This window comes from Seriola aureovittata, chromosome 12 (assembly GCF_021018895.1).
Source record: "Seriola aureovittata isolate HTS-2021-v1 ecotype China chromosome 12, ASM2101889v1, whole genome shotgun sequence".
NCBI classification, from domain to species: domain Eukaryota; kingdom Metazoa; phylum Chordata; class Actinopteri; order Carangiformes; family Carangidae; genus Seriola; species Seriola aureovittata.
This window is the reverse complement of record NC_079375.1, coordinates 13,566,523-13,580,669: the sequence shown is the minus strand read 5'-3', so window position 1 is coordinate 13,580,669 and position 14,147 is coordinate 13,566,523. Positions and strand designations below refer to the sequence as shown.

Sequence of the window (14,147 nt, the reverse complement as noted above, 5' to 3'; positions counted from 1 at the left end):
GACATAAAATACATTACAGACCTTTTAGGTAAATTTGGCTAAATTAATATGACATCAGTTTTTATTTTAGGTAATGAAGTGTAGGATTCTAGATAAATGCGCATGTTTCTGTCTCTTATCTTCCATATATGATCGCAGACATAGAAATTTGACTTATGTGGGCCCTGATGGTGATGAAACGCCTTTTTAAAAATGTAGAATGAATTTTATGATTTAATGGTCTAACACCAAAAAGCTAATTTTATCGCTACTCGTCCAGTTTTCACGTGTGAAGGAGTTTTTGGGGGGTCCTAGGGAGGGGGGGTGTCTGGAGGAAGTCTGACTGCGTGCGAGGGGTGAGGATGAGAACAAATGGAGGGAGGCAGAGGGTGGAGGCCACAGATAGGGGAGGTAGAGTGAGAGGGGGAGGGAAAAAGGGAGACAGCCCTAGCGGCGCAGTGGGAGGACTATCCCGTGCCAGGACTTGTGGCGGCTGCAGCGGCAGCTTGGACTGGAGGAAGTGTGTTGGGGGGCTGAGCAGGAACAGCAGGCAGCAGCAGCAGCAGCAGCAGCAGCAGCAGTAGTTCAGGAACCGAGCTGAAGCTTCCAATTTTCTTTTTATCACCGTCAGCCACAGAAAAGGCCCGAGGAGAACACTGGGTCCAGCCGGGACAAAGTGAGCTCGCAGAAGCGCCTGTGATCGGGCTTGAGACAGAGAGCACATTCCATCAGAGGGAAATGAGCCTCTCAGCTTGCTCTAAGCCTGTATGACGGGCTGAGGGCTCTTTGACTCAGGACTTTACCCCACTCTTTCTCTTTCAGCAGCTCTGACTTACAAAGGGAATCAGAGGGGGGGGGGAAAAGAAGAAGAATCAAAGTACTCGCTCTCAGTTTGAAAAGGTAAGGCACGGTGTCTGAACTTTTCCACGGTCAATCATTAGCAGGGAGGGTTTTAAAAGTCGGGCTGGTCACTTCTTAAACGTAGGATTAGACTTCCACACACTAGAGTACCTTTCAACCTTTTTTCCTCCTCCTTCTCTTTAGCCCTTTGCTCTGTCACATTTCACTGAGTTTGCTCATTTATTCAAAACAGCAAAACAAGGCACCACTCTCTGTATTTACTTTGGCTTTGAGCCCTAGTAAAACCAGGGGTGTGTGTGTGTGTGTGTGTGTGTGTGTGTGTGGTGTGTGTGTGTGTGTGTGTGTGTGTGTGTGTGTGTGTGTGTGTGTGCACCAGGTCTTTCAGCAGGACTCTGAAGACAGAGAAGGGAGTCATTCAAACTGAGCAAACACTGATCTTGTGATGTTTTTTTCCCCTTTTTAATGTGAAAGAGTATTATTGAAAGCCTTTTGAATTGAACTCCCTAAAGCTTGGCCTGACTGAGTCATTTTGGCTTTTTTTTTCTTTTTAGCCCTCTTGTCTTTCTCAATGAATTGTGTTGTGCAGTAGCTATAATTTGGGGTTCCTTGCTGTTGTGGGCCTCGGCGTACTGGAGACCTTTATAATGTGAAACATATGGGGCCATTCTTGTGGAAGACTTGTACCCAATAGTCTATAGAGCGCCAAAAGAAACAGGCCCACTTTGTCCTTTGCTGACTGCTTGGACTGAACTGCTGATGGATAAATGATGGAGACAAACAGATCGAGAGAGTCTGGCTTTCTTCTTTGAGCTACAGCTGCTGCGTGGTATTTGTGGCCTTAGGGCTATGCTTCTCAGGCAGCCATTGTTGATGACATGTACAAGCGTCCTTACATCACAGCAGCTACAGCCTTCTTCACCTGGATATCGCTTCCCTCCCTTTCCCCCTGCTTGGCAAACCAGACGCACACCTGCATGTACTGTACACCCTGTCGCGCACCTTTCTTTCAAGCAGCATAAACCATGCAGGTTGTTCCTCACATTTTGCAGGCTAAACTCCTTTGAGATTTGCTTTAATTACAGACCAAGAGAGACAGGAGAAACGTTTTTGAACTGGCAATTACATCTTTTGTTGCCGGTTCTATTTTGAGGTCAAAGTCATATGAACAATATCTGTCCCTCAAGGCGAAAGAAATGTGCGTCAGAAAGTGTCCATTTTCTCTTGCTGATAACAGCCGGCAATTACAAAGGGCTGGCAGAGCGACTGATGAACGGGGATCCTGATAGTGTGGTTTGGACAGGTGGGTTGGCAGTAGCTTGGGCATTGTGTACTGTAAGCAGAACACTGTGATCTAACCCTGGGAGGAACAGCATGGGGACAGAGCACTGGGGGCATTTCACATTGTCACAGCAGTGCCACGGCCACTTGGCTGACATGTGTAAGCCATTAAAGAGAGAGAAGGAAACCTGGAGAAGGAGGGAGACTGGAAGTAATAAAGGGGCAAGAATGGCAAGAAAGAGGGGAAAGCAAAAGAGATGGAGAGAATGAGAGAGCGAGAGTGGGAACGTAATCCATTTTGGAACGCATTCCACTATGACCTTGGGATAGAAAACGGTAATAAGGGAGTACTTTAGGAGCCTTAAGGGTGCACTGATTTGCTCAGAGCCAGGGCTGTCATTTTTATTCCCCTTCAAAATAGTGGCACAAATACATGTTATAGTTCCAGGGTTACAAAATAAACTTGCTAAAAATGCCCGGCTCCTTTATTCCGTGGCTTTTTTTTTTTCAATAGTTCTCATGGTTTTGTTTATTTCAGTTCTTCAGCAGTGAATGGGTGTCAAAGCCACAGCGTAAACACATAGAGCCCCTGACAGGAAAAGGCCAGAACAAACTGTGGCCTTGTCCCTCTTTGGGCCCTTAAACCAGCCTGTTATGTCACTGTGGACATGTTATCCAGCAGCATGAGGCGTTCGCTCGTGCCAAGTATGAATACAAGGCGGTTTGGAACAGGGAAGCTGATGGTATCAAGGTTATTAGATGGCTATTAGATGTGAACGCTAAATACCAGCTGGGGGCTACAGCCAGAGGACAAGGGCAAGAAGCAAATCAGTTCTGGTTGTGAAGCTCCTCTCATCTGATGGAGTGGTAAACAGGCATGAATAGTTCTTTTCATGTGCTGGACAAACAAAGAAATTAAGGTAATAGGAATAAGAAATGTAGCTAAATTAATACAAATGCTTAAAGTAAAAAAAAGAAAAGAAAAAGAAAAGTTTCAGTCCAGCAGTACCCTCACAGGCAGCCAGACTTCCTGAAGCATTTATGGCACTTTAGGTGTTACTCATGTCTGCAGACAAACAGTTTAGGAGATCATTAATGTGTCCAGAGTCTCCCAAAGAGACACTAGTGTACTTTATGTGTAGGTGGGCTATTTTCCGTTGGTGCAGAACAGAGGCAGCATCTAGAAGCTGGGGTTGGACGAGCTTTATCACCTCACATTGAATTGAATCTGTAAACTGTAGCAGCACAGCAGTCTGAATACTAGACAAAGTTTGCGTCGAGGTATAACAGGAGGTCTGGTGCTATTCGGAAAAGTGTTGTGTTTTTTTTTTTTCTTTCTCCCATTAGTGATGAATATCACTGCACCCATTTTTCATTTCAGACACATCATTTCACTTTAATGGACCTATAAAAATATTCAGGCTGTCACAAAATGGAGGCTGTTGCCACAACATGTCAATCATAAACCAGAAGTTTGAGCCAAGAGAAGCAATTCAGTTTGATTTGAGGGTGTGAATGGGGGAAGGGATGCCGTGATTGCTTTCATATGTGTGCAGCCATGTTTGTGGAGATTTTAGTTCTGTGTGGTCACTTTGCATCGCTTACTAATTTTCATCCTATCCATTTAAATATAAATTAATGGATGAGGTAGATTTAAGGGTCTTATTTGGTGAATGTGTGTTCCGGCTGCTCAGGTTTAAGGATGTAGTGGTTTCTAGTTCATAACATTGAAAAAATTTGATTCTTCTGGGCTTCAGGGTGCTTGTTGAGAAAAAATCATATCACTTTAGGCTTTGATGGCGACTTGTAATTGCAATTTGTCATTGTTTCATTTTTTTAATAATCAAAATAAGAACTGAAAATGAATCAATCAATCATAGAAAGAAATAATAGTTGCTGCCCAAAATTTCTGGATGGTTATTTCTCTATCCTGCATTTATTCTTCCACTGCTTTGTACAAATATGTAAAAGCGATCTGCATGGTGATGACCACGCAGAGATATCTGATGAAAGATACAGCTTGGGGAGCCTGTTGACATGTAGCAGCCGGTGTAATCGCATACAAACAAACTTTCACGTAAACGGATTCGGTCTCTGTGGCTCAAGCTGAGGTGTGGGAGAGGCTTCTTATTTGTGACAGACAAGCGTGCAAAGTTTTTGGCAACTGTTGTCACTACAGTGGGCTCAAAAAATGAAAACAGCGAGTATGAGGTCACCGTTCACATGATCAGGCTGTGATTTAACCCTTAGGGTATGACTTACTTACTCATGTCTGGAGTTTGAGACAGATCCCCCTGCAGTTCACGTTCTATTACATGATGCCGCCTTCTTTCATCTCGTGGTCCACCTGCTCATACAAAATGGAAGATTCCATACCGTGTGGGCCAGGTGAAGGGTGTGGCTCCTGAAATAGAAGCAGGCTTCATCCCAGCACTTAAATATTCCTCCCTACTCTTGCCGTCCCTGCGCTTTTTTAAAACTCATAAATAGAACGTTTGATGAATTTATTCTCAACATTGTTCAGGGCAATTGAGAGAAAGGTATTTGGAGCTGGTCATGCATGTGAGAACGTTGCTGACAGCACCCACGCAGCCTAGTCAAGCTCTTACCTGCAGAGTGTGGAGCTGGGGGAGCCAGACACACCCTAATCCCCCAACATCCTGACCTTAGTAAACCTGTTGCAGCTTGCACATAGCAGACCTGGCAACCCCTTTTTCCCGAATCTCTCTGCCTACCCCACTCCTCTACCAGGCTCGCTCTCACAGTGCCATGGGTGGGCTCGGGATTTGAGTTCCTTGGCACTGCTTATTCTGCCTTTGTGAGCTAATGCTGTGCCTCAAACCAGGAACAAAAGCAGTCAGTGCAAATTAAAGACCAATTATCTTTAGTGCGTGCTGGGGCAAGTCGCTCGTGTTGGCTTGAATGATGAGTGGGAGAAGCGAGAGGTCTTAGGAGGAAAAGGATGTTGGTTACTGCAGCGCTGCGCATGAATGATTCATGTGAAATTAATAGGCCTGAAGTTCATGTTTAGATGTTTTAGGATTTATTCTGTTGTGTAATATGTTATCAACTTTTGTGGATCTTCATAGATTTTAATTGAAGTGACTTGAAGCTTTATTTTACTTTATTTAGTTACTTTGAAATAGGTTATTTAATCAATAATTTATAAGAATACTTCAATACTGTGGGTAATATACTTATTCGCTTTCTTGCTTAGAAATAGACAAGATGATTCATACCACTGTCATGTCTGTCTGTTAAATACGAAGCTACTACATTTGGTTACCTTAGCTTAGCATAATGACTGGAAACTGAGGGAAATATTTATCCTGGCAACAAAATCGGCCTACCAGCACGACAACACGTCCAAAAAATGAAAAAAGTAACAATATCACATGGTCATACGGGGAGTTATGTGCCAAACTATTTCTTGGCATAAGCAAGTAAGTAGGAAGTTACTGTGTCTTTCTATGAAATAGTCTGGCAACTAACTCCCCGTAAAGCCACAACGTGTCGTTTTTACGGTTTTGTTTTTGTGTGGATTAAACACACAAGATACAGCTTGTTAATTCGTGAGCTTTAGAAGTTCTGGTAGGCAGATTTTGTTACCCTTGTTATCCTTGGACAGGCAGTTTCCCCCTGCTCCCAGTCTTTATGCGAAGCTGAGCTAACAAGCTACTAGCAGAAGCTTTATTTTTACCTTACAGACATAAGAGTGGTATCAGTCTTTTCATCTAATTCTCTCTGAGAAAGCAGATGAGGGTATCTCTTAAAATGTTAAAATATTTCTTTAACATCGTTAAAACTTCATGATTGTTTTACCAAATTAATTTAGTAGCATTCTTTCACACCCCTGGGTCACATAGAAGTTAAGTGTTGGTTAGATACCATTCCTATCTCAAGTTAGCACAGTACTTTGACACTTCCAAAACATTACTAAGCCTTCTTGCCATACCCCTGCCCTGGAGATACACAGAGCCTAAGTACTGGCCAACCTGTTCATTAATTTCCCATTAGTCAACAGTTTTTCCTCAGAGTCTCAGGGGAAATAGACTAACCCCGCCATTAGTTCCAACAATCCCTGAGGACCTCTTTCTCCTCTCACTCCCACCACCTCCACCAACACACACACTCACAAAACACACCAGCCCCGTTTCCCCGAGTGATGACCTCTTCATACACATGGCCTCTTTCATTCCACTCTGAGGGTTGGTTTAAACCGTGGCTACACTGTCCCTGGTTTATGGCTCCCTGGCCCCCTTCAAAGTGTTGGGCAGTAGCCTGCAGTCATTGCAGACTTAATTGACGGACACATTCTTGACTGTGGATCGTTTAATCACAACAAACAATCGGTGTCATTCAAGACGGATGGTGATATCTTTGGAAACTTTAGGAATGTGTTTCTGTTTTGGGGAGAGTATGTGCTTGTGTGAATTCATGAACGTGTATAAATCAATGTTTTGTTTTGTTTTTCTTGACCTAGTCGTTGACCTGGTGACTAAATCTGGATCAGCCAGAAAGTAGGTTTTGGTATGGTTTGACAATAACAATACATTTATATTGTTATATTCTATATAAAATTTTTGTCAGGGATAGAAAAGAGCTCAAATGATAAGTTGATTAATCGATTTGTTGAAGAAAAATCATATAAACAATCAAAACATCTTATTCCAGGAACAATAGTTCCAAAATGCAAATATCAACAAGTTAAAAATAAAACAAACATTAATATATCCACATTCTTTTAGGTAATGCTATCTTGCAGCCAGTGTTTAGACTTTGCATTAAAGGGGGTAGGAAGTTTTGACTCATCTTCAATTAAAGGAGATAGCTTATTCGATTCTACCAGCACACAGAAGGGAGTCCTTACTTGGAGCTATAAAAGTTTAGTTTTCTATGAACTTCCGCCACCTTCGTAATAACTGGAAAGTACCTGGGAGTACTTCTGTGGAAAATCCTCAAATACATCCTTAATCATATATATCAAAAACTGCATTTTTATTTAATTTATCTAATTATTTAACCTTTATTTAACCAGGACGGTATTTTTGAGTCGTTTTTCAAAGTGTCCTGGCCATTAAATCCTGCAATAACAATTAATTACAGAAAGACAAGGTAAGACTGATAAGACAAAATGTACCACATAATCAGAATTACATAGAAATGTAATTCTGAAATAATGAATAGCATTTCTAACAAAGTGATGTATAATAAATTCCTAAAAAGCCCATGAGGACAAACCCAAGAGTTGTCTAAAACCATAAAAAAAAGAGCAATCATAACTTAATGAAACTAACACATCAAGGTTCTATCAAACCCGAGAAGAGACGGCGCTTCTGCAGCAATGATTTGAACTGAGAAAAACATTTTTCAGTTGTGAATATAACCGCAGAGCCACTATTGGCACGGGCTGCTCACAGTCATTTTTATTTCCCAATGAAAATCACCTGTTTTTCTGGTTTTATTGGAATAATCTTTTCATGCTTGTAAAATGTCAGAAAATAGTTAAAACTGTCCGTTATAATTGCCAAAGAAGACAGCTTCAGATTGCTTGGTTTTCTTTCCGATCAAAAGTCAAAAACCTCAAGTCACTTTTAATTTTATGATCATACAGGAACAGACAGAAACGGCAAATCCTCACAGTTAATAAGCTGGAAACACATGATAAAAGCTGTAAACAGCTGTAAGTTGATAAGTCAACTAATATAGTGTCAGCACTAGTGTTCACAGCGACGCTACTAACAACCAACACAGAGCATACAGAGATGACTAGATAAGAGAGTAAGGGATGTGTGTGGGTGTGGGTGTGGGTGTGGTGTGGTGTGGTGTGGTGTGGTGGTGGTGGTGTTTGGGGGTGGGGGGGCAGGCTCTCTCCAGACCACCACCGCAGGAAGTTCATGGCCATGAGGTCACAGGGACACGCCATCACTCAGGGATTTACAGCAACTGGTTTCAACCGGAATTCTTTGAATGTTTTTTTTTTTTTTTTTTTCATATTTGTCGTTGTAGCTCCGAGTGACTGAGTGTAGTAACAAGAGTACTGGTGTCCAATCTTTGGATACCACTACTTTATCTCTCTTTGCAGTACAGATAAGCAACAATCATGTCTCATGTCAAAAAGCCCCTGATTTGTTGTTTCATTTCAACTGGTACAGTATTTGTGACACACACTGTTGACTGTTGCTGTGCAAACAAGACACCCTCTGTCACTATCTCAATCTGGAATTGAGGTCATTCTGTAAAGATATCTGCAGGAAACCCGGGCACAATGATTAATGCTGAGGACTTTGACCATCAAATATTGACTTGAGTAAAGTCACCTGCCTAGGTGACTTTACAGTGTGAGGTAGCTGAAAAACCTTATCCAGCATGTCTGCTTTTGATATGTTTTTTTGACAGGAAGTCCCAAGATTCAGGGATGGAGGAGGGATATGAGCTCGACCTCACGTATATCACAGAACGTATCATTGCCGTGTCCTTCCCCCGGGGTTGCTCAGAGGAGATCTACTCACACAACCTGAAGGATGTCACGCGGATGCTCAAGTCCAAGCATGCAGATAATTACCTGGTCAGTGCTGGTTCATGTACTGCTCGCTGTCTCACCTTGAAATGTGCCGCAGCCAAGTGTCAAAGTGCAAAACAGTATTGATGTCTGAGCTGATGGGCTTTCATGGAATATTGACATAAAAGTATTGATCTCAGAGTGCTTAGCTCATCTTTTAATCATGGTGATGTAACAGTAAGTCGTTGAAACACAGGTGTCATATGCCATCATCTATTTTTTTTTTTTAAATGACATTTTAAATCATAGGCTTTTTTGTACTTCTTCTTTTAGATTATTAACCTCTCGGAGAGAAGACATGATCTCTCTAAAATGAACCCCAAGGTAAGTTTAAGTGACAATCATCTGCATCAGAGTTAATGAAATCCTATCAGGACGAGTATATCAATATGCATATATATCAGTCTGGGAAAGAACAAAACACAATAGTTTTCCAGTGGCAAAGTAGATTTTGCTCATCCTCTTGTGATCAGCTGTGTCTGACCAGGCAAAAGAAAAAACACCATAATATTGATTGGTAATGCATAGGGACAGAGGATGATGCTGTGCAGAAAAATATGATATCTGTTCACAGTGTATGATGTGTTTTCAGACCCTGGATACAGGCTGGCCGGACATGCACGCTCCACCTCTGGATAAGATCTGCACAATCTGCAAGGCCATGGAGAGCTGGCTCAATGCTGACCCTCTACATGTGGTGGTTATACACTGCAGGGTGAGCATCTACAGGTTGTGTTGTATCATTAACAATTTAGCATTTACTTACTTACTTACTTCTACTACTTTTTTGTTGTATGTGCCTCTGGAAACCTGACCTCAAATCCTAAATATTCCTCTATAACATTAAAGGACAGTTTTTGTTTTAAAAATAAAGTCATATTCCTCTCCCTCTCTCTCTTTTGTGAAAAAATGAAATGAAAACAGTGTGTTTATGTGGGATCCCATCATTCATAGTAATTTTGGGGCATTGGAAACAGAGTAAAACCACGAGTGCAGAATGTGTAGTGAATCATCTCCTGTCCTCTCTTTTTCCCTTAGGGTGGCAAGGGTCGAATCGGTGTTGTCATTTCGTCTTTTGTGCATTTCACCGATGTGTCGGCCAGGTAACCACCACCATGTCTCACATTTTTGATGTTATGTTTCTACAAATGTTTGCACTGAGGTTAGGATTCATCATAATGTGTGTGCGCATGCACTCACTGCTGGCAGCGAACGATAACAACAGCACACTGCGGCACTCCTTGAAGACTCATTTTGTAGACCACAAGCAAAGTCATCGCTTAACCACAGCTGATTTATTTACCTCTTTTGACTTGGGGTCAAGGTGAATCAGAAAATGAGTCAGAGAAAAAGCCGCCTCATTCAAAGTAAAAAGGAAAACCACACAATTTAAGCCATGAATCACCCCATATTGAATTGCATGAATCAACTTGGAAACATGTTAGTTACTGTAATAGCTTCTGGCCACAGTGTCAGTTTCATGAAATCTATTCATCGTGAAGGAAACCCATTCTAACCCATTTTCTAACCATTGTCAGTCAAACAAATTCTCAGAGGCTGATGCTTTACTGAGCCCTGAAGTCAAGAAATGCTGCAAACATTTGGAGAGACGGCCTGGTGTTATGCTGCTGTGCAGATCCTCTCTGCACAGCAGCAGACATTGTAGCATTAGCACGCATCAGGCTTCTATTTAGCCAATCTCTGCTTCCCTTGGTGATTGTATCCCGATGAGGGAGACCGGGTCGGTAAAGGTGAACGTGAAAGACAGAGGGCAAAAAGAGGAGTAGAGGAAGAGATAGGAAAACAATGAGGCAGATTTACAATAGAATAGATTCAGGGAGGGTTGGGGGCGCGGGGGCAGAGGGAGAGGGACAACGAGAGAGAAACAGAGCTGTGGTGAAAAGGCTCCAGCGCCTGTTGGTTTTAGGTCTGTCTGAACAGCCGAGCTGTGCACACACTCTGGCCTCTCTCTGTCCTCCTCTCCCCCTCCGTGTTTACTTAAGGCTGGCATTCTCTTCCTCTCTGCTGGAATCCCCTGTCTCTCTGGTTACTTTCACTCTTGTCAATTATGCATGTGTGTGTGTGTGTGCGTGTGTGTGCATGCGTGTGTTTGTGTGTGTGCGTGTGTGTGCGTGTCTGTGTGTCTGTGTGTGTGTGTGTGTGTGTGTGTGTGTGTGTGTGTGTGTGTGTTGTCCTAATTGAAGTCAGGGTTAACACCATTCAATTATAGAGCAGCAGAGTGTAATCTCTCTGGAGTCATAATTGCCTAAAGTGTTTAATGTATCTCCCTGTCTCCCTCAAAGTGCTGATCAGGCGTTGGACCGCTTCGCCATGAGGAAATACTACGATGATAAGGTCTCAGCTCTGATGACACCTTCGCAGAAACGGTAAGACCCAAAACATAAGCACGCCCTTCTGCATAGCAACATGCGTCTAACCATGTGTTGTTGTTGGTGCTTTGTTGACCCACGTCCTCATCCAAACACATTCATGTCCCAGACGCACCTGATTCAATACAACACTTTGGGTGTCCTGGTGCTGTTTGTCTGTTTTGTCACTGAGAAGCCTTGTCATTGTTGCTCATTGTAATGAGAATGGGATCCCATGGACATGTGGTATAATCCTAATCTTCTGTATCACTATGAATCATCATCGCTCACACTGATGACTCTTAAACTGAACTGGTGTCTTCTGTTTGTTTTTGTTCTAATCTCTTCTAGCTGCTGTGTTTATCTGAAAAAAAAAACCTTCATCAGTGACAACAGGGGCAGATGAAAAAAAAAAAAAAATCTATATTAATCCCAATATGATACCTGAGTACCTAAGTACCAAAACCAAAATAATGAGCCTTAACTGGCCTTGTGGAGTTTGAAAGTCATGGATATCTACCTGGTAGGGAGGATTTAATGAAAAAAGCAGTATCAAATTACATTATGGAAAGTGTAGGATCCAGCATTTGCGGAGCTTAACCCATTCTTTGGAATAAAAGACAAGATATCTTGGCCTCTGATTGATTTTGACCGGTCTCTATGCTTTCATGTCAGGTATGTTTGGATCCTCAACAGTCTGTTAAGTGGATCCATGAAGATCAACGCCTCCCCCTTGTTCCTGCACTGTGTCATCCTTCATGGGATACCGAACTTTGACGTCACTGGAGGTTATTGTTGTATATTGTTTACCACTACACACAGCTGCAGCTCCCGATGAAAATGCAGTCGCTTCTGCCGCGACAGCATAAAAGAATCCAGACGTAACCACATCAGAGTTGGAGCCGTAAACAAGATGGAGACTTATCTTTATTTTATATCTTTCTCTTTTTCCAATACACACACACGTGCATGCTCAGGCAGATAGAGGCACTTGTATAAACATAAATGAGGAGAAGAGCGTGTTTATGGGTTCCCAGTAAACTCATGGGGATTCACACCCATGTTTGCATGTAAATTGCTGTTTTCGCTAATTTTCGCTGAAACAACAGAGGTCTTCGTCACATCGTGAGGCTGAAATCCCTTTCTCACAACAATAGCTTATCACACGTTAGCTGTGAGCAAAACAATCTGAGCAGCTACTCTTGAGGCCATGCTCTCGATGCACTTGTAACAAACATTTTTTGAGAATTACATTTATTTATTTATTTTATTTTTTTCAGTTTGTCGTCCATACATCAAGGTTTACCAGGGAATGCAAGCAGTGTATTCATCTGGAATCTAGTAAGTAGTTTACACTTGTGGTACAGTAATTTGAACATTATTGTTTACTTCAAAGAATGCTGGAATACTTCAAAGCAATTTTCTGTTTAACTTCGTTTAATGGCGATTTTAATTCTGAGTTACTGCTTTCTGTAAATATCTGTGATTGCTTCCAAACTCCGGCTCACACTGACCGACTCCTCTGTTGTTTTTGTTACAGTCACATTGGTCCAGGCCACAGAGACCGGGTATGCATCACCCTGGAGCCTGCCCAGCTTCTAAAAGGGGACATCATGGTAGGGAAAGAAACAAGATGCTTTCTCAGAGATTCTGACATCAGTTCCCATTGAAGTAATCACAATGTTTTTGTGGGTTTTTTTTTTTTTTTGTAGATTAAATGCTATCACAAAAGTGACCTAACTTCAGAGCGTGAAGTTATTTTCCGGCTGCAGTTCCACACGGGAGCAGTGCAGGGCTACAACCTGATGTTTGAAAAAGAAGACATGGAGGCTGCCAGCAAAGGTAGACTTTAAAAAAAAAAACAAAAAAAAACAACAACCTGAGAACAGGTCTCAACGTGCCGCCACTAGTTTACAGCGACTCCTCTGCTCCACGCAGCATCTGCAGGGCTCAGTCTGGACTTAATTTAGACTTGGCACTTTGAGACCAATAATCTTGTTTTCCTAAACATGTTACGTGTACTGAGAGAATCCTACTCACAGACAACACCATTCATCTTTCCATTTCTGCATGGCAACAGCATTCCTGTGTGTTTATATTCCAGATCCCAGATTTCCCGATTATGGTAAAGTGGAACTGGTGTTCTCCGAGGGACCGGAGAGAATCCCAGGTAGATTCCTAACTCTTCATCTTTTTCAAAAGTTGCTACAGGGAGACTTAGTTGGAAAAGCGGACACAGTGCTTTCTCTATTTTCCCCTTTGTGCCATCCTGTGCTCTGTTCCTCCCCCTCTGCCCCCTGGTGAGAAGGGATGTGGAATGCTGCAGAGGGGAAATGTAGTGTGAAGTGTGTGCTGACAGAGAGGTAAAGAAGCACAGCATGTGCTGCCCCAGATCCCCACAGGAATGAGACTATGTTGTATGGGTCTGTGTGTGTGTATGTTAAACACCTTTCTAAAATATAACAACATTTTATGTCACAGTAAAATGATGAAAGATTTGTCCTAGGGTAAGACTGGTTTGTGTTGCCTTTTTGATCAAAAATTTGATATTTCCAGTCAATGTTGTTCCTCAGAAAAATGACATAGATATGATTTCAATCTACATCTTCAGGGCTCACAGTGAAACCTTGGGATTTTATTTGTTGTTATTAACCCATGATATGCTGATTCACTTATTTGCTTTATCACAGAGAGTAAGATGACATGGTGGATATCACTTACATATGTCTGTATGCTATATGAATCTACAGCCAGGACACAATTATCTTAGCCTCGCAAAACAAATGAAAGTAGGATAAGCAGCTACCCTGGCTGTTGTTTGGTAAAAACTGTTTCCCACTTCCTGTAACGCTCATTAGTCAACACATTATATCTGGTTTGTTGATTCCTTACAAAAATTGAAATGTTAAAATAACTAAACCAAGCTTCTACTCCCTCTTCTAAGCTAAGCTAACCGCCTGTTGGCTGTAGGTTGATATTTCACATACAGGCATGAGAGTGGTGTCAATCTTCTCATATAACTCTTGGTAAGAAAGTGAATAAACATATTTTCCTGACTGTCTAACTTCATTTTGAGGCTTTTAAACTGGAAATGCAGT

The 14,147-nt window shown here is 42.0% G+C and overlaps 1 protein-coding gene across 1 annotated transcript in view; it reads left to right on the top strand.

Annotated features, from left to right (window-relative positions):
• The first annotated feature begins 426 nt into the window (after positions 1 to 426).
• The window catches only part of LOC130178508 (tensin-3-like), a 32,731-nt gene continuing 19,010 nt past the window's right edge, over positions 427 to 14,147 (top strand). The window contains exons 1-12 of the mRNA XM_056390822.1: positions 427 to 655; positions 802 to 879; positions 8,518 to 8,686; positions 8,954 to 9,004; positions 9,273 to 9,395; positions 9,719 to 9,783; positions 10,984 to 11,067; positions 11,725 to 11,837; positions 12,330 to 12,390; positions 12,590 to 12,665; positions 12,762 to 12,891; positions 13,154 to 13,219. Of these exons, the coding sequence (XP_056246797.1) occupies positions 8,537 to 8,686; positions 8,954 to 9,004; positions 9,273 to 9,395; positions 9,719 to 9,783; positions 10,984 to 11,067; positions 11,725 to 11,837; positions 12,330 to 12,390; positions 12,590 to 12,665; positions 12,762 to 12,891; positions 13,154 to 13,219 (919 nt within the window). The 5' untranslated portion in view covers positions 427 to 655; positions 802 to 879; positions 8,518 to 8,536. The remainder of the gene's footprint in view (positions 656 to 801; positions 880 to 8,517; positions 8,687 to 8,953; positions 9,005 to 9,272; positions 9,396 to 9,718; positions 9,784 to 10,983; positions 11,068 to 11,724; positions 11,838 to 12,329; positions 12,391 to 12,589; positions 12,666 to 12,761; positions 12,892 to 13,153; positions 13,220 to 14,147) is intronic.